A 20098-nucleotide genomic window follows, 5' to 3' on the forward strand; every position below is an offset into this window, starting at 1 on the left:
TGATCTTCGTTACAGGGTTATCCAGGAGAAGATAGCACAGTATTGGGACCACCTGGGCCTCGAGGTGAACCAGTAGGTCTTTCTCTAAAATTATTTTGATGTTTCAAGATAAAATACAGTGAGGATAATAGATTCACAGCACCAATCACATCTTTTCAAGAGCTTTTATTTTGTTAGTTTCATAACATGATTTTATAGGCATACACTATTTGTAGCTGTATAATCTAAATGCAAAATCTATTTACATTGAGGTCAAGATCCTTAGCATAATATATAGTCTTTAATACTGTAACTTTCCAAATCTAACTTTCAGCATTAAATGTATTATAACAACATTTTGCAGAGATTATAAAAATGCTATATACCCTAGACATTTTAGGGCATATATTTCTTCAATCATCAAATTCAGATTTATTTCTAAGTATTAAAAAAATCTGATCTGTGTACATTTTTACAGTAATTGACATGCAGTTACCAAATGATTTAAGTTTTAAAATTGTCTAAATAGTTATTAGAACAAATATTCTTTAAAGATCCCTGATCTATAATCTTCTGATTCAGCATTTTACAAGATAACTAAACACTATTTTGAAAAGTAGCTATTGTAGTTTTGATTATCAAAATAACCACTTCTGTATTCATGTTTGACTAAAAAAAAATCTTAGAGGACATATGTAAATTAAATAGGTAAAATAAAAATGGTCAGTTTATAGAAATAAATATAATTGGTTAGGGCACCTAGGTGGCTCAGTTGGTTAAGTGACTGCCTTCAGCTCAGGTCATGATCCTGGAGTCCCAGGATCGAGTCCTACATCAGGCTCCTTGCTCAGCAGGTAGTCTGCTTCTCCCTCTGACCTTCTCCCCTCTCATGCTCTCTCTCTCGCTCACTCTCTCTCAAGTAAATAAATAAAATCTTTTAAAAATATATTTAAAAAATAAATATAATTGGTTGAATTTTCCATTTTCCACAGATAAGATTAAAAAAAATCCTAAAGCAGAAGGATCATATTATGTAGTCATTTCTGATATTTTGATCTGGCCATTTGGAGATGATTGAAAGTTATATTTTGTTTTAGAAATAAGAAAGATTTTAGAATTATTTTGATTAAATCAAGCTATCTCATAAAGAGTCTCATATTACCTATAAGAATATATAAGGTTTTTATCAAATAGGCTCTAGTCTCACTAAAGCCCTCAGGGGGGAAGTATGGAAATAATATAAAAACTTAAAGCAAATGGAAAAATATGGGCAAATGGTATGTAACAGTGCTTGTTTTCCCCAGATTCAGGTATGCCAGGGTCAAAGAATGTCACTGAAATATAACAAATATATTAAAAGTCTAACATAAAATGCATCATTGTATCTAGTGGACATAAGAAAGATGTGAACCTAAACCAATAATATTCTAAATCACTAATGCAGAGACAGAGATTATTGTCTTTACATTATGTCAAATATCCTTATTCACATAGGAATAAGTTAAAATTTATCGATTAGTGGTCCATTATCAATTTTATGGTTTTGCCAAACATTTCGAGTTTCTTTCCTCATATACAAAAAGTGCTTTTTCAAGTGTATTTTAGACTAAAAATTTGAACAGTTTATTGTATCAAAGATTTTATATTAGGAGTGTTTGGCAAAAGTTAAAAGTGTAAGTTTATTAGTTTTGCCACTACCTTAAGGATTAAAATAAATAAATACATTTTTTATTGGGTTAATTTATATTGTAAAAATTTAGAAGTTCAGGGGTAATTGGGTGGCTCCATCAGTTAAGTGTCTGACTCTTGATTTTGGCTCAGGCCATTATCTCAGGGTCATGAGATCAAGCCCCATGTCAGGCTTCCCACTCAGTGGGGAGTCTGCTTCTCTTTCTCTCCCTCTCCCACTACCCCTTCACCACCCCCCACCCTCTCACACATGCTCGCGCGCTCTCTCTCTCTCTCTCTCTTTCTCTGTCTAAAAATAAATAAATCTTTTAAAAAATTTATAATTTCACAGATTAAGGAATATACAATAGAATTTCTGATAAACAATGATAAAGTAAGATTAGCTATTAGATACTTTTTTTTTTAAAGATTTTTTATTTATTTATTTGACAGACAGATCACAAGTAGGCAGAGAGGCAGGCAGAGAGAGAGGAGGAAGCAGGCCCCCCGCTGAGCAGAGAGCCCGACACGGGGCTCGATCCCAGGACTCTGGGATCATGACCCGAGCCGAAGGCAGAGGCTTAAACCACTGAGCCACCCAGGCGCCCCAACTATTAGATACTTTTTTAAAAGATTTTATTTAGAGAGAGAGAGAGAGCAGGGAGAGGGGCAACAGGAGAGGGAGAGAGAATCTCAAGCAGTCTCTACACTGAACACAGAGCTCCACATGGGGCTTACTCTCATTAACCAACCACTAACCAACACTCAACCAACTGATCCACCCAGGTGCCCCAGCTATTAAATACTTTTAAAAAGATCATTAAACAGTGTCTCCCAAAGCAGCTGCCATCCTGCCACACCCAGCAGGTATCCTTGTCCAGGCCTGGCATTCTCCAAAGTAGTTCTTGTCCTAATACAACAAACAAGTGGCTTCAGCCTGAACCTGCACCCTTCCAGAGTGGCTCCTGACTGGGACAGGGGCAAGGCCCACCTAAAAATATGCCTGTAACGGTTGTGGTCTGACCTCACATCCAGCCACACCAGGGGCTACCCCACCCACAACAATGTGGCCAGTCATTGCAGCCATCTGGGCCAAGGGTCAGCCCCACTTACCAACATGCCAGCAACAGTTGTGGCCAAGCCACTATAGGAGGGCACAGAAAGCCTACACAGGGAACCTCTGGAGTACCCAGCTCTGATGAGCAGGGGGAGTGTGCTTCTCAGGCCCAACATACAACTTATACATGAGATCACTCCATCAAGACCATGAGACATAGCTGATCTACCTAATACATAGAAACAAACAAAGTAAGTCTGGCCTAACAAGGAGACAGAGGAGTATGTTCTGAGCAAAAGAACAAGACAAATCAGAAAAAGAACCAAATGAAACAGAGATAAGAAATATGCCTGATAAGGAGTTCAAAGTAGTGGTCATAAAGATGCTCACCAAACTTGACAGAAGAATAGATGAACAGTGAGAACTTCAACAAAGACATTAGAAAATATTTAAAAAAAAAAAAACAGAATGGAAGAATACAATAACTGAGATGAAAAAAATACACTAGATGGAACAATGACAAATTAAAGGATACAGACAGATCAGCATTCTGGAGGACAAGGTAGTAGAAGTCATCCCAACTGAATAGCAAAAAGAAAAAAGTTGGAAAAAAAAAAAAAAGAATAGTTTAAGGAACCTCTGGGAATATATCAAGCATACAAAATCAACATAAGTCTTATAAATGGACCTTACAATAAAGAGTGTAACAAGACAAAAGGAAGAAATAATAGATGAAAGCTTTCCAAACCTGGGGAAAGAAACAAACATCTAGCAGCAGGGTGCACAGAGAGCTCCAAAAAAGGTGAATCCAAAGAGGTCCAGACCAACAGAAAATAAGATGTCAAAATTAAATATAAAGAGAGAATCTTAAAGCAGTAGGAGTAAAGCAACTGGTTACATTAACACCCATAGGACCATTAGGTCATTTTTCAGCAGAAACTTTGCAGGCCAGAAAGGAGCAGCCTGATATACTCAAAGTACTGAAAGGAAAAAAACCTATGGCCAAGAATACACTCCCTGGCAAGATTATCATTCATAATTAAAGAGATAAGGAGTTTCACAGGCAAATGAAAGTTAAAGGAATCCATCACCTTTAAACTGGACTTATGAAAAAGGTTAAAGGGACTTCTTTAAGTGGAAAAGAAAACATCATAACTAGAGATCTAAAAATTATGAAAGAAAAAGCAAACATATAATAAAGAGAGTGGTTCAACCATTAATAAAGCTCGTAGGAACGTTAAAAGACAAACGTAGTAAAAACAGGGCACCTGGGTGCCACAGTTAGTTAAGTGTCTGATTTTTTTTTAAATTTTGGGTCAGGTCATGATCTCAGGGTCATGAGATTGAGCCCTGTGTTGGTCTCCATGTTAGGTATGGAGCATGCTTAATATTCTTTCTCTCCCCATCTCCCTCTGGCTCCCCCCCAAAGAAAAGACAGTAAAATCAACTGTATCTATAGTAATTACCTAAGGGATATACAAAATAAAATATGTAAATTATTACATCAAATACACAAAATGTGGGAGGAGGAAAATAAAAATATAGGACTTTTTTGTTCTTATTCTTGAACTTAAGTGTTCTTGATGTTCTTGAACTTAATGTTCTTGAACTTAAGTGACTATCAACTTAAAATAGACTGCTAGGTACTATATTAGGTGTTAAATATGAAACTCATAGAAACTACAAACCAAAAACCTATGATAGATTCACCAAAAAAAATAAGAGAGAGAAAAGAATTCAAACATACCACTAAAGAAGATCAACAAATCACAAGGGAAGAGAACAAGAGAAGAATAGAAAAGAACTACAGATGCAACCAGAAAACAATTAACAAAATGGCAGTAAGTACATATCTTTCAATAATTACTTTAAATGGAAATGGACTAAATGCTCCAATCAAAAGGCATAGGGTGACTGAATGGATAAGAAAAACAAGACCCATCTATGTGCTGCCTACAAGAGACTCACTTCATACCTAAAGACACACATGGATTGAAAATGAAAGGATAGAAAAGAAAATATTCCATTCAAATGGAAATGAAAAAAACCTGGGTAGAATACTTATACCAGATAAAATAGACTTTGAAACAAAGATTGTAACATGACATAAGGAAGGACATTACATAATGATAAAAGGATCAATTCAACTAGAAGATATAACAATTGTAAATATCTATGCAACCATCTTAGGAGCACCTAAATTTATAAAACAACTATTAACAGACATAAAGGGAAAAATCAACAGTAATACATTAATAGTAGGGCACCTTAACCCTAACTTATATCTATGGATGGATAATCCATAAAGAAAATCAGTAAGGAACAATAGCCTTAAACAACACATTAGACCAGAGGGACCTAATGAATATAAACAGAACATTCCATTCAAAAACAGCAGAATACTCATTCTTCTGAAGTGCACATGGAACATTCTCTAGGTTAGATCACATGTTGGGTCACAAAGCAAGTCAATAAATTTAAGATAGATGAAATCATATCAAGCCTCTTTTCTGATTATAATACTATAAAACTAGAAATAAATACCAAGGAAAAAAAACTGGAAAAAAGCACAAGCACATGGAAGCTAAACAACATGCTACTAACCAAATGAGGGATCAATGAAGGATTAAAGAGGAAATCACAAAATACCTGAAGAAAAATGAAAATAAAAACAGTATACCCCAGTCTACTACATACAGTTATATGTCAATAAATTAGACAACCTAGAAGAAATGGATAAATTCCTAAACATGTATATTCTTCCAAGACTTAATCAGGAAGGAATAGAAATTTGAAGGCCCATTACTCATAATGAGAATGACTCAGTAATCAACAAAACTTCCAATAAACCAAAGTCCAAAACCAGACAGATTCACAGGTGAATCCTACCAAATGTATAAAGAAGCATTAATACTTATACTTTTCAAACTACTAAAAAAAAAAAAAAATTAGAGAAAGGAATGCTTTCAAATTCATTCTGTGAAGCTAGCATTATCCTGATACCAAAACCAGATAAAAGGCAGTACCAAAAAAAAAAAAAAAAAAAAAAATGGAAGGAAGGAAGAAAATTACAGGCCAATATCATAGATTAACCTGGAACATAGATGCAAGAACATAATGCAAAAATCTTTGACAAAATATTAGCAAACAGAATTCAGCAATACATTAAAAAGATCTTATACCTCAATCAAGTAAGATTTATTCCAGGGATGCAAGGATGGTTCAGTATTTCAAATCAACTTGATACACACATTAACAAAATGCAAGATACGGTGTCTGGGTGGCTCAGTTAGTTAAGCATCTGCCTTCAGCTCAGGTCATGATCCCAGAGTCCTGGGATCAAGACCCACATCAGGCTCCCTCCTCAGTGGAGAACCTGTTTCTCCCTTTCCCTCTGCTGCTTCCCCTCCTTGTGCTCTCTCTCTCTGCCAAATAAAGAAAGAAAATCTTTACCAAAAAAAAAAAAAAAAATGGAGGATAAAAATCATATGATCCTCTCAACAGATGCAGAAAAGTATTTGACAAAATTCAACATCCACTTATAGTGAAAACTCTCAATACCTCAATGTAAGAAAGGTCATATAAGACTAACTCACAACTAACATCACAATCAGTGGTGAAAGCTGAAGCTTTTCCTCTAACATCAGGAACAATAGAAAGATGCCTACTCTCACCACTTCTATTCAATATAGTACTAGAAATCCTAGCCATAGCAATCAAAGAAGAAAAAGAAAGAAAAAATATCCACATTGGTAAGACAAAAGTAAAACTGTCAATATTTGCAGATGACATTATACTATAAATGGAAAATAAATATTTCGCCAAAAAGCTATTACAACTCCTAAATTAATTGAATAAAGTTTCAGGATACAAAATTAATATGCAGAAATCTGTTGCATTTCCATATAGTAATAACAAACTATCAGAAGGAGAAATTAAGAAAACAATCCTACCTACAATTGAGTCAAAAATAATAAAATCTCTAGAAATAAGTTTAACCAAGGAGGTGAAAGACCTGTATTCTGAAAACTGTAAGACATTGATGAAAGAACTAGAGATGACAAAAACAAGTGGAAATATATACCATGTTCATGGGTTGGAAGCATTAATATTGTTAAGATGTTCATACTATCCAAAGCAGCCTATAGATTCAATAAATTCCTAGCAAAATTCCAACAGGGTTTTTTACAGAACTAGAACAAATTATCCTAAAACTTGTATGGAATGACAAGACCCTAAATAGCCAAAACAATCTTGAGAAAGAAGAACAAAGCTGCAGGTATCATGCTGCCTGATTCAAGGCTGTGGTTATCAAAACAGTACAGTACTGGCTGTGGTTATTGAAACAGTACAGTACTGGCACAAAAATACATACATAGATCAATGGAACAGAATAGAGAGCCCAGAAATAAACACACACTTCTATGATCAATTAATCTATGACAAAAGAGGCAAGAATATACAGTGGGGAAAGGTAGTCTTTTCAATAAATAATGTTGGGAAAACTGGACAATACATGCGACAAAGTGAAACTGGACCATCTTTTCCCACTATGTACAAAAATAAACTCAAAATGAATTAAAGGCCTAAATATAAGACCAGAAGTCATAAGAATTCCAAAAGAAAACAGGAGTAAACTCTTGCACATCAATCTTAGGAATATTTTTTGGGGTCTGTCTCCTTAGGCAAAGGCAACAGAAGCAAAAATAAACAATTGGTATTATATCAAACTAAAAAGCATTTTCACGGTAAAGAAAGCCATCAAAAAACAAAAAGGCAGCCTTATAAATGGGAGAAGATATTTATAAATGATATATCTGATAAAGGATTACTATCCAAAATATACAAAGAACTCATACAATTCAACACAAATAAAACAATATGATTTTTAAAAAATGGAAAGAGGACCTGAATAAGTATTTTCCCAAAGAAGACGTATGGAAGGCCAATTGACACATGAAAAGATGCTCAACATCACTAATCAGGGACATACAAATCGAAATCACAATGAGATTTCATCTCACAGCTGTCAAAATGACTAGTATCCAGAAAGAAAGAAAGAAAGAAAGAAAGAAAGAAAGAAAGAAAGAAAGAAAAAAAATGTTGGCAAGGGTGTGGGGAAAAAAGTAACCCTCATGAACTGTTGGTGGGAATGTAAATAGGTATAGCCACTATTTAAAACAGTATGGAGATTCCTTAAGAAATTAAAAATAGAAATAATGTATGACCCAGCTATTTGACTTATAGGTATTTATCTGAAGGAAATGAAAAACATTGAAAAGATACATGCACCTATATGTTCATTGCAGCATTACTTACAATAACCAAGATATGGAAACAGCCTAAGTGTTTACTGATAGATGAATGGATAAAGAAGATGTAGTATGTGTACACACACACACACACACACAATGTGATATAACTCAGCCATAAAAAGGAGTGAAATCTTGCCATTTGTGACAGTATAGGTGCACCTAGAGGGCATTATGCTAAGTGAAATAAGTTAGAAAAAAAAATACTGTATGATTTTACTTATATTTGGAGTCTAAAAAAAAACCAGAAACAGAAACAGACTCATAAATCACAGAAAAACTGTCCAGAGAGGACAGTGCAGAGAGGTGGCTGAAATAGGTGAAGGGGATTAAGAGTTACAAACTTCTAGTTATAAAATAAATGAGTCATGGGAATGTAATGTAAAGTACAACATAGTGCATATGATCAATAATATTATAATAACTACATATGGTGACAGATGGTGACATATGGTGATATTCTGGTGATATTCTCGTGATCACTTCAGAATGTGTGTAAATGTTGAATCACTATGTTGTATGCTTGAAAAATAATATAATGTTGTATGTCAATAATATTGTATGTCAACTGTATTTCAAAAAATATGCCTATCCATCTGAAAATGTATATTGTTTAAGTGGACTTCATTTCTTTAATATTTTTCCTTGCAGAACCATTATGAGATTCTCTTTAAATAATTCCATGCTTATGATATTCTTGGTATTATTGAAATTCAATCTTTTGACATTATTTAGTGGAACTAAGCAAATAATTATATATTCGGTTTCATATTTTTAGAAAAAAAAATTCTGCACTAACTATATTATCTGCATTCACAAATACTTGGATCCAGCTGTGAAACTGATTATTTTTGCATGTGGTCTCTGTAGGGTCCTGTTGGGGAACAAGGAGAGAGAGGAGAGCCTGGAGGAGAGGGCTATAAGGTAAATACAGCAAATTTCACACCCTGCTTCTAAATCGAATTAGTGTTCTCTGTGATCTTTCTCAGTTTCAAATGAAAATAAGCATCACTGAGTTATTAGTAACATCTTGTGGTTTTGATCCTAGAACAAGCCTAGCTGTTTGTACTTCCTGTTCCTTCTTTTTAAAATCATCTTCATCTTCTATTGCTGTTTTTTTCTCATCATTCATATCTCAGCTGAAATGTTACGTCCTGAAAGACCTTCTCTAACTGTCCTTTCTATCCCTCACTTTATAACATATTTAATGCTATCTATATTTTCTTACCTCTTTTTTTATACATTTGTGTAGGTTTTGTTTGTTCATTGTCTATTTTTCCCTAACAAAAAGTAAGATCCATGAAAATAATACTCTTTTCTGGCTTCTTCTTCATATCCCAAATTTCTAGAACATAATGTTCCTGGTGTACAGCAGGAATTCAGTGGAGTTGTCAAATGGGAGAACGAATGTCATATTCTCAAGCCTTCTGTCAATTCTTGTCCTCTTTCATTCTTAGAAGTATTTTATGAGACCAACTTCATCAGCCACAATTATATTAGGCTAAGTGTAGAATTTATTTTGTGTCATTTTTTATTAGCACATTTGTGTTTAAGATGTTGTGTATTCTTGCCTCATCTCACTTTTCTTCCTGTTTACAGTGTCAGTAGCTAAACAAAATTGTCATCGGCTAGCTCTCTTCCTATAGTTTCTATGTCGTTCCTTTGCTCACAGCATTGTACCTACTCACAGTATTATCTAATCTTTATTTACCTAAATCCTACCTATCTTTCATATTCTAGTTCAAACTCCTTTTTTCCCAACTCACTCTAACAGGAATATTTTCCTATTCTGTAGTCCTATAATATTCATTATTTACAAAAATCGTTCAACAGAAATATTTTACCATCTTCTGTTGCTGATATTTTTGCTAATTATTGTTAAGTGCAGATCTCTTGGCTCTCCAATTTGAATATGACTTCTCTCTTTCTTCTACAATGTTTTGTTTTGAGCTTTGTACATAATTGTATATAGTATGTATATAACCATAGTTCATTTTTAATAGTGAGGTGATGGGTTATTTGAGCTAATATGCACCTCTCATATGAAATTTTAGTAATCATATCTGAAATGAAGATTTAAATAGCCAGATTGAATGAACAAGCCGTAGGTAGATAATTATCATCAATAAATTGATTTTCTCAAACTTGAAATCTGAAAAATCAACTTTCAGTTCCTAAAATTCTCTTTGAAGCAAATGTTGAAGGTAGCTCTAAATGTTTGTGAAATTATTGTGGTGACCATCTTGCATTTCTTCTATTTTTAGAGAAACATTTTTAGAACATTATACATATATTCTCTTTCAAATGTAGATAACATTTGTATCTGTAAGTGTTTATTAATCTGAGGAATCCAGTGTATTTACTTGAAAATGGGTTTTCTTTGGGTTGAAAAGCCAACCCACTGCTTCCAGAATAATTTGAGAAGCATCTTAAACATCCTTAGTTTTTGCTGTGCATAACTTGACACATTCTCAGCAAAATCAGGTTCTTGAAATATCTTCTTTTGGCCTCTACCAACTACAAAACATTTGGTAGCTAAACCAGCAAATTTACTGCCAAATGAACAGGTAACTATTCTTTTGGAAGAAGAAAACAATCTCTTCACCTGGCTAGCGGAAGAAAAACCCTGCCTGCCTTAATTCTGGATAGTCACACCAGATAGTCACACCAGATAGTCACACCAGAAATCCTTCATCAGAGAACTTCTTCTAGGGCTACTGTGGAATCTGTTTCTCCTTCCTCATTCCACAAATACTCCTGAAGTTTTCAGCTGTGGATATCTCATGAATTAGCTTGATCCACATCTTCCTTTCTGTCTTATTCTATCCTATGTCCTTAGGTTTTAGAGGTCATTTCATCATTTGTTGCTGTTTTTATTCTAAACAAGCCATCTTGAGCCAGACAGCCACAGTATTTTTATTGCTTAGACATCTGAAAGCCATGAAATATCCGCACTTGTCCCCTGCCAAGCATTCCCAAGCACAAGTTTGATTCATACAGGGGAAGTATGCTTTATTTAGAGTTAGATGATTCTGTTGTAGCCTCAGGTGAAATTTTTAAATACTTGCTTTTCTGTAATTTTAAAATGTATATACTATCCTTTAACTCAAGTAAAATGATGGTTAGCATTATCACCAAGCTTTTTTGTTGTGTTAAAATATACATAATATAAAATTTGCCATTTTAACCATTTTATTTTATTTTTTTAAGATTTTATTTATTTGGGAGAGAGAGCACAAGCAGGAGGGAGGGGCAGAGGGAAGGGGTGAAGCAGACTCCCTGCTGAGCAGGGAGCCCGGTGACATGGGGCTTGATCCCAGGACCCTGAGATCATGTCCTGAGCTGAAGGCAGACGATTAACAGACTGAGCCACCCGGCACCTCTATTTTAACCATTTTAAAGTGTACAATTCAGAAACTTTTAATTCATTCTCAATACTGTACAACCATCACACACTACATAGTTTTAGAACATTTTCATCACCCCAAAAAGGAAACACCATACCCATTAGGCAGTCACTCTACTTCTTCCACCTTTGGCAACCATTACTCTGCTTTATATCTCTATTGATTTATCTATCCTGATTATTTCATATAAATGGAATCATACAATATACAGCTTTTTGTGTCTGGCTTCATTTCATTTAACATAATATTTTCAAAGTTCATCAATGTTGTAGAATATATTAATACTTCATTCCTTTTTATGGCTGAATAATCACCGACCTTTTAAAAAACATTTTTATATTCACAAATATTCTTACAATTATGTGAACTCGTGATTATCCTATTGGATAAAAAAAAAATGGAATGGGGGCTCAGCCAGGTAAACATCCCACTCTTGGTTTCAGCTCAGGTCATGATCTCAGGGTCATGAGAAGGAACCCCACATTGGACTCTGCTCTCAGCAGGGAGTCTGCTTGAAGATTCCCTCCCCTTGTCTCTTTCCCCACCAGTGCACAGGCATGTGCTCGCTCTTTCTCTCTCTCTCTCTCTCTCGAACCAATAAATCTTAAAAAAAAAAAAAATGGAATGGATAATACAGGTTGTGTTTCCATTTGTCTATGAACAATTAAAAGAAATTTTTAAAGATCTTTTTCACCATTCTTTGTTCTTTTTTCCTTTTCAAGAAACTGAGAATTATAAAAATCATGTGTCTTGCTCATTGTCATCAATAAATACTAATTAGGCATCAGTATACATGCCAGATCTTAAGTGTCATGCATAATAAAATCCCTGGTCACTCATCGTGTATTTGAATATCTGCTATGGGCCAAGAGCAGAATTAGGTGCCATGAATTTAATACTGGACACCCTAGGCACAATCCCTTATCTCTGTGGACATCACATGTAGAAGACATACAGAATAAGAACATTTAACCAGTATAAAAACATATAGTAAATTATAGCTGTCATCCAGAAAGCTATACATTCCATTGGTCAAGACAAATTCATTTGAGTCTTGAGAAAACCAGAGTACATAGTGGGAATAAGTTTTTTAAAGCTATGGGCAGAAACATACCCAAGATTAACTCAGACTAAGCCTGTGTGAGATGAAGTCCTAGAAATACATTGAATAAATTATGCTCTAGGTCAGACTCCATTTCACTTTGGTTTGGCAAAGTCCATAGCATCTTTGCACACAATAGGAGAGCAATGTTTAAAACCTCAGTTGGCTATCACTCATTAGCATCAGACATGCATATCCAAATTGCTATTGGATATCATCACAGGCACCTCTACGTCAGTATGTTCTATACAACAGTTTCATCATCCTCCCCAAATTTGATCCTCTTCTTTCTATGTCCCCAATTCAGTAAATGCTACCATCACGCAGTACGGTGGTCAACCCAATAAGGAATCGTTCCTCTCTCTCTCTTTCTCTGTCTGTCCCAGTCTGTGTCTCTCTCTATCTGTTGTTCTCTCTGTGTATCTGTTTCTGAGTGTGTCTATTGCTCCCCCTGTGTTTCTTTTTGTCTCTGTCTTTCTCATCCTTTCCCTCCTCTCATTCCGTTCTCTCTCTTCTCATCTCTCAAGTTCATTTGACCACTTCTTTTGACATCAGATAGCTCTGGAATCTAGCCACTTTGCTCTATGTTAGTTTAGGTTTCCTCATTTTTGCCTGAATTACTTTAATAACTTCCTAACTAGACTCCCTATCCTGAGTTATAGCCCTTTCAAATCCATTCCCCTCTTAACATGTTCTGTCAGATGAATCTCCATTTATTCCCCCATGCTATCTCCTCTGCCAGAATGTTTTCTTTCTACTTTACTGCCTGGAACATTCATCCTTCAAGATTCATCACTTCCCTTATAAAACTGACCATCTAGCTCCCCTTGGCCATTTAGCTCATCCCACCACTAATAACATTAGGCAAGTCAGTCATTTCCCATAACCTTGTCTACATGACTTTATAATATTTACTACAGCATATTGAATTTTTAGCCCTGTAGGAAAATGGCCTTTGTCAATTTTTATTGTGATAGAAAGAACCAGAGGAATTATAGTGAAACTCCTAGAAAGCATATTTGTTTTTAGTAAGATTTGTATCCAGACTTCACAAAACCAAAGGAAGCAATTGGCTATTCAATGATCATCCTGAAAGAGTCCCTGTAAACTATAGACAAAAATGGTAGAAAATTCAATTGGACATTGATGGTTTTGAGTTTTACAGTTTGCTCGTATTCTCAGCTTCACTGCACTCTGTAACTCCAGCTTTTCACCAATAGCTTCTCTCCTGAGTTCTGCTTTATAAATGACCTATAATCATTATATTTACTTGTACCAAACTTCCTCTTGACTGACCTGATTCTGTTATTGCTGACTCTGCTCATGTTTTACTGTTAAGGCCATGTGTGGTAATGGTATTGGCTTTAGTTATGGCCATGTTCTATAGAAACCTTTCCAAACTAGCCTTTCTCTCTTGCCACTGTTCATCCTCTTAAAGAGGATTCCTTTTTTTTTTTTTTTTAGATCAATAAGTTGGATTTTTTGCTTAAGGAAATTGGATCTTAAAACCATAAACATTGGCCTCAAAGAATGCAAACAAAGAAGGCTTCAACTGATCTTTCTATGAGATAAATATTGCTAGCCTATGTAGACAATCCTTAATTCTCCTAGTCCAGAAAAAGGAGATGAGCCTATGGCATTCTTTCTGTAATACACAGAAAGTAGGAAGAAAGAATTCTGAAGCAAAGAGGACAATAGGGGAGTAGGAAGAAAGAATTCTGAAGCAAAGAGGACAGTAGGGGAGAGGATAAAAGAGATTACATGCAGAATTTTTCACGCATATTCTGACATGACCTTCGGTTGTTGCTAGTTTCTATTTACACACTTGAAAAGGGAAATCTGGTAGGTCAGCATTCCTTCTTAGGAGGACTAGGGTAATGATAGGTTGCTGGATATCAAAGTCACCTGATGTGCCTTGGCATTAGATACAGTAACAACTCCCAGTTTTCAATTCAATAGATCTATTGAAGTGGTATGAACTTAGTTTGTAAAAATGGAGACCATAGTTTATTTCCACAATGAGAATAGGTTGAAGAAAGAAATTTGTTTGCAAGCTTTCTATTCCTATGGTCATTTACTGTATGAATTTACTGACCAAAATTACTGTAAACTGGGTGGTTTAAAAAATAGAAATTTATTCTCTCACAGTTCCAGATACCAGAAACCTGAAATTGAAGAGTAGCAGACCATGCTCCCTCCCACAGGGCCTAGAGGAGAATCCTTCCTTTCCTCTTCTGGCTTCTGGTGGTTGACAGTTCTCCTGGTGGCCCCAGACACTCCAGTGTCTGCCTCTGTCTTCATGAGGCCCTCTCCTTTATTGTTTGTCTCTCTCTCTCTTTTAAGGGTACTTGTCATAGACAATTCAGGATAATATCGTTTTTTTTTTTTTGTTTTGTTTTTTAAAGATTTTATTTATTTATTTGTCAGAGAGAGAAAGAGCGAGAGAGCACAGGGAGACAGAGTGGCAGGCAGAGTCAGAGGGAGAAGCAGGCTCCCTGCCGAGCAAGGAGCCCGATGCGGGACTCGATCCCAGGACGCTGGGATCATGACCTGAGCCGAAGGCAGCTGCTCAACCAACTGAGCCACCCAGGCGTCCCAGGATAATATCGTTTTAAGATCATTAACTCAATGATACCTGCAAAGACCTTTTTTCCAAATGAGATCATATTCACAGGTTATGGGGATTAGGACATAGAATCTTCATTCACCCCACTACATTAACCTATGTGCAAAACAAAACAACACTTTCCATTCTTTCTCAGTTACCATAATATCTATTGGACATTATGTTCTATAACATTTCTGAGAGAAAATAATGATTTCTTATATTTAAATTGCATTTTGTAACATTTTGCTACCATTTTAAGTGATACTACCCTATTCTCTAAGTTACATGTCTCTATTTACTCTAATAATATAATCTTTTCTATTCCTAGGGTCATGTGGGTTTACCGGGACCAAGAGGTTCTGCTGGACAACAAGGGCCCCCAGTATGTTTTGAAAATACTCTTTGTAATTCTGGCATTGACAAAAAATTGATGTTTATATATCTCATTTTGTCACTGCTTCGTATGTGATTTCTGTTTGGTTTCCTGTTAAAGGGTGAGCCAGGTGACCAGGGGGAACGAGGACTAAAAGGAGAGAGAGGATCTGAAGTAAGTTGAAATTGTTTAAGACAACTTGAAACTTATTGTTGGTTTGAGAAGACACAGACATTTGTAATTTAAATGAACATTCACCCTTCCAGAACAAGGATCACTGTAGGCTCCTAATGAGAGTGTTGGTCAATAGTTGTGCCAAAACAGGATTATTGGTTATTTCATGTCTTTTGACTGCAATCCCAGTTTCCTTTTATCAGCAGCCTTTTCTGGCTTTGTGAAAATTGCCTAAAGTTGTCCAAAACAAATGGTCGCTCCTTGGGGTTTCAAGCAAAAATATCAATAAAATCCTTAAAACCAGCATTGAAAAGTGAAAACCTATCAGTCAAACCTATTTAGTTGTAACAAGGTTAAGGATAGAAATAGTTTGACTATGTGACACAGATTCACAATTGGTGTAAAATATTTTTTCCATATGACAAGCCAATTATCTGTTATCAAATAAACTACAAATGTATTAGCTATTGCATTTAGACATGTCTTTTCCTGTGTACTGTTAAATGTTGCCTCAACCTTACTGAAGGTTGTTGCCTTATAACTTGCTTTGTAATTTGTACCATCAGTTCATTGCTACCTTGTTTTCATAACATTCTGATTTCACTTGCTATTGGTTTTAAATTCTTGAGAAAACATACTGTATTTTAGTAATAAATTAGGTGAGAATGGGTAAAAAGCAATCAATTTGAGACCACATTTCTCCTAATTTGTTAAGTCTTCATCCATACTTTGTGTTTCCTACTTGTGGAAATAAGTAGTAAAATTGGGTTGAATCTGATATTACATAGGTGTTCACTCACCTAAAGCCATTTTGAATAGTCTTGACTATATTCAAGTCTTGACTTCCTGTGAGCTTCCTTAATAAATAAGAACAAATAAATAAAAAATAAAAACATCCAATTGAAGGCAACCCTTAACAAGAAAAAAATGCGGAGAGAGAAGGTAATTGTCCCATTTAATGGGAATTTTTAATACCCAAATTGGAAAAAATCGTGGAAAAAGCCTAGAACACTACTACTGCTTTCATTTGACTTCCTTATATTTGCATTAAGTGCCTAAGGATACAAATGCTCTCCCAAGTTTGAGCCTAAAATTTTTAATCTCTTACAATTAGTACTTTCATATTCTCAATATTTTTTTCTTTTTTGACATATGTCAGGAAGAAGAAATTTTTGAAATATTTGTTAGTATCTATTAAAATTATGCCAATACAATTCATATATTCTTATTAGACAACTACATTTCCAGCTGACATGGTCAAATCTCCCTGGGTATTAGAGCCAAAAGATGCTGAGGAACCATAGTTTAAATTCTGTATAATTCAAGGGAATTAGTTCTATCCTGCTTTGGGCAATGCTGGCATACAGTTCAAGTTACATGAAAAACCCTCTTAGAATTTAAAGTAGTTATAATTGCTACAAGAATAAACATTGACCATGTATTACTCACTAGGGACACCTTCAGTGGCCGGGTGGATTTTGTCCAATTGTTGTCATCTTGTTTTTGCAAAGCTTCAAATTTGTTTTTTAGGGTGGCAGATGGCCCCTTAAAATCATCTGGACCACCCTCTCTTTTTCAGATGAAGAAATTTAAGTCTCAGAGAGATTGAATTACCTAAGATCATAGAATTAGTTAGCCTTCTATTACTTTGAAATCTTTTATAAATTAAGGAAAATATGATTAATCTTAACCAACTAACTATTCTTTGGACTCTCATGCATGAGGCAGTGGGCAACTATAAAGAAAAAGAGCAAGCCAAAGCCAATTGCACAACCACTACATTTTCAAAGACTTTCTTAATTCAAATATAGTGAACTGTCCTATAATGGCTTTCAAAGACTAAGACTCAAGCCAAAATCTCATTTTTCTTCCAAAACAAAATTCCAGATTCAGTGAATTGAAATTTCTTGGTTAAGAAAAAAGAAGAAGAAAGAAAGAGTAATTATTGTCAAACTCTAAATCTGTGTGTATTGATTGTAAACCTATCCTCTCTAACAAAGTTAGAACTAACAATGTATCAAGGTAACTGTTTTTCAGTTTCACTTAAATAAAAAACAAACAAGGTTTGGACTATAATGACACATTTTAAAATGTCTTTTATCAAAAGAATTAGGCTACCTTCTCTAGGAGCCTATAAACTGGTACAATCTCCATGAACGGAAAGCTGTTTTAAGTGGATTTAATTTCAAATGGGCCATTCTGTTTTTCAAAACTAGCCAAACAAAAGAGAAAGCACAATTTTATGCTCACTCTAAAGACTACATGTAAAGTTCATTTGCCTTTCCTATTATGAGAACAGAAAAGTCTGTTTGTTCATTTATGGGGTACTTAATATTTAAATAAAATAATATGAATAAGTTAAGTTTAAAAGTATCATTAGAATACTATGTTTGAATTCTGGGGATTGGTTAAAGAGTGACTTTTTTTCCTTCGTAAGATAGCAACTCAGTCATGTACCAACACATTGTACGACAAAATACTTTCTTTGTCTTTGGCCCAAATCTATAATTTCCTATTGAAATAGACCAGCTCTGTATAGGATTAATGTTTAGTAATGTTTGGCTCTTAATTTACTTATAAGCCAACAATTCCACTTTGAGATTTTTTTTAATGTACAATTTTTTTAAAATATCAATGTTCTACACTTTGTTGATCTTTATACATTTAGAATCTCAATTGTAAGACTATGTTTTTTCTAGCTGGCCTACTTCCTTTGAGTATGATCATAATAATTGTAATAAAGAACTCTTTCCTGAATTGAACATCTCAAAACAGCAGACTATAGTTTTGTTTGGTAAATACTTTTTGTCTTGAATAGACAGATTTTGCCACAGTGTCCTATTACAAGTAGCAAAATATAGTTTAAAAGTAATTTTCGTAGTCATACTTTCCCTTTCATGTTATTCTGTAGGGAGCTGCTTCCTGATGCCCATTCAAGTCTGAATAACATTCTGATTTTCGTAATAATAGACCCATACATGTAGATTTCAGTACACAACATTTAACTTTTCTGAAATAATCCCTAACATAATGATGATCCAAAAATGTAATCAGTCTGTGATGATATATGAATCTCTTTGTTTTTATTTTGTTATACAAACATTCGAAGTAAAACCCTTACTTATATGTGTAGTATGTTTGAACCATAAGACATAAAATCAGGTATACTAAAAATATAACTTTTGTGTGTGTGTTCTTTATAATAGAACTTAACATCTGTCCTGAGTGCCCAGCTTGCCTGGTGGTAGAAACCTAATAGGTTGGAGACAAAAAAAAAAAAAAAAAAGGAAACCTAATTGGTGGAAATCTAATCAATTGAGTGCCTTTAACTCCAGCCACACAAATATCCTACATTTGATTTAGAGTTTTCCTATTCACTCCCTTGTCAAGTTTATAGTTACATTCTGGGTAGCTGTGGTGGGGAAGAGGAATAGAAGGTGAGGTGGTCTTTAGACTAAAGACTAAAGACTAAAGAAGGTGGTCTTTAGTCATCTGTCCACCCTAGTATACACTGAAATGCTCATCATCCATGTAGGTCCCCAGTTGCCATCATCCCACCATGCTGACATCTACCTTGACCCTTCCTTGCAGAAGAAGCTCTTCAACCCATGCTGACATGTATAGCTATTTTCTGAGTATAGAAAAGGTACAAAGTCTCCTTACATAGGTCCTTAAGGGCTATATGCTCTATTCTTGGCCCTGTGGAAATACATTCTGCTAATTCCTATACCATGCTAGGTGCTTGGGGAACTCAGACTTTCTCAAGCCCACCGGCCTACACACCTCATGCAGAAATTTCTACTCTATTGCTGACCCTCAGTGCAATTTATGTGGACTTCAAAATGAAGACTTTAGTCTCCCTAGCCATTGTCTCCGTGCTCAAATCCCCACACTTCTCTGAGGGTATCATTCCTTCTACCCACCCCAGGATAGGAGGACAGAGTGAGGTGTGAAGGGCCTGTCTCAGAGATTCCCATCAGAGCGGAGCAATCTTGCTTCTCTTCTACTTCTCTTCTTACATTTCTCCAATTTGAAGATATTTATATCCCCTTAAATAGGAAAAATTTTCTCTTACACTATTATAATTCTAAGTCTGTTCTTTATGGCAAAATGTATGACTTGAATTCTTTGTCAACTTGGTTTTTGATAATCAAATATAGACTTTAAATATTTAAAAATCAGGCTTTTGCATTTAAAAATATATTCTTCCCAAAATATTATATCCTCAAATTGTTACTCCACCATGAGTTTTAGAGGACTATTTTGAAATTCATAAACTAAGGAATAGTCTACTTTGAAAACCTAAAATCTAGAACAGATCTATCACTTTGCCTGAAAAACAAATACTGTAAAGTAAAAAAACACTCCTGTTAGTATATCTGAATATTATCACAGTTCATATACTATTTAATAAGTGC

The 20098-nt window shown here is 34.9% G+C and overlaps 1 protein-coding gene across 1 annotated transcript in view; it reads left to right on the forward strand.

Annotated features, from left to right (window-relative positions):
• The window catches only part of COL24A1 (collagen type XXIV alpha 1 chain), a gene marked incomplete at both ends in the record, with an annotated part of 371273 nt that overhangs the window by 282531 nt on the left and 68644 nt on the right, over positions 1 to 20098 (forward strand). Inside the window, 4 exons of the mRNA XM_080801684.1 lie at positions 16 to 72; positions 8887 to 8940; positions 15462 to 15515; positions 15627 to 15680. Of these exons, the coding sequence (XP_080657810.1) occupies positions 16 to 72; positions 8887 to 8940; positions 15462 to 15515; positions 15627 to 15680 (219 nt within the window). The remainder of the gene's footprint in view (positions 1 to 15; positions 73 to 8886; positions 8941 to 15461; positions 15516 to 15626; positions 15681 to 20098) is intronic.

This window comes from Martes martes, assembly GCF_963455335.1.
Source record: "Martes martes genome assembly, chromosome: 4".
NCBI classification, from domain to species: Eukaryota; Metazoa; Chordata; class Mammalia; order Carnivora; family Mustelidae; genus Martes; species Martes martes.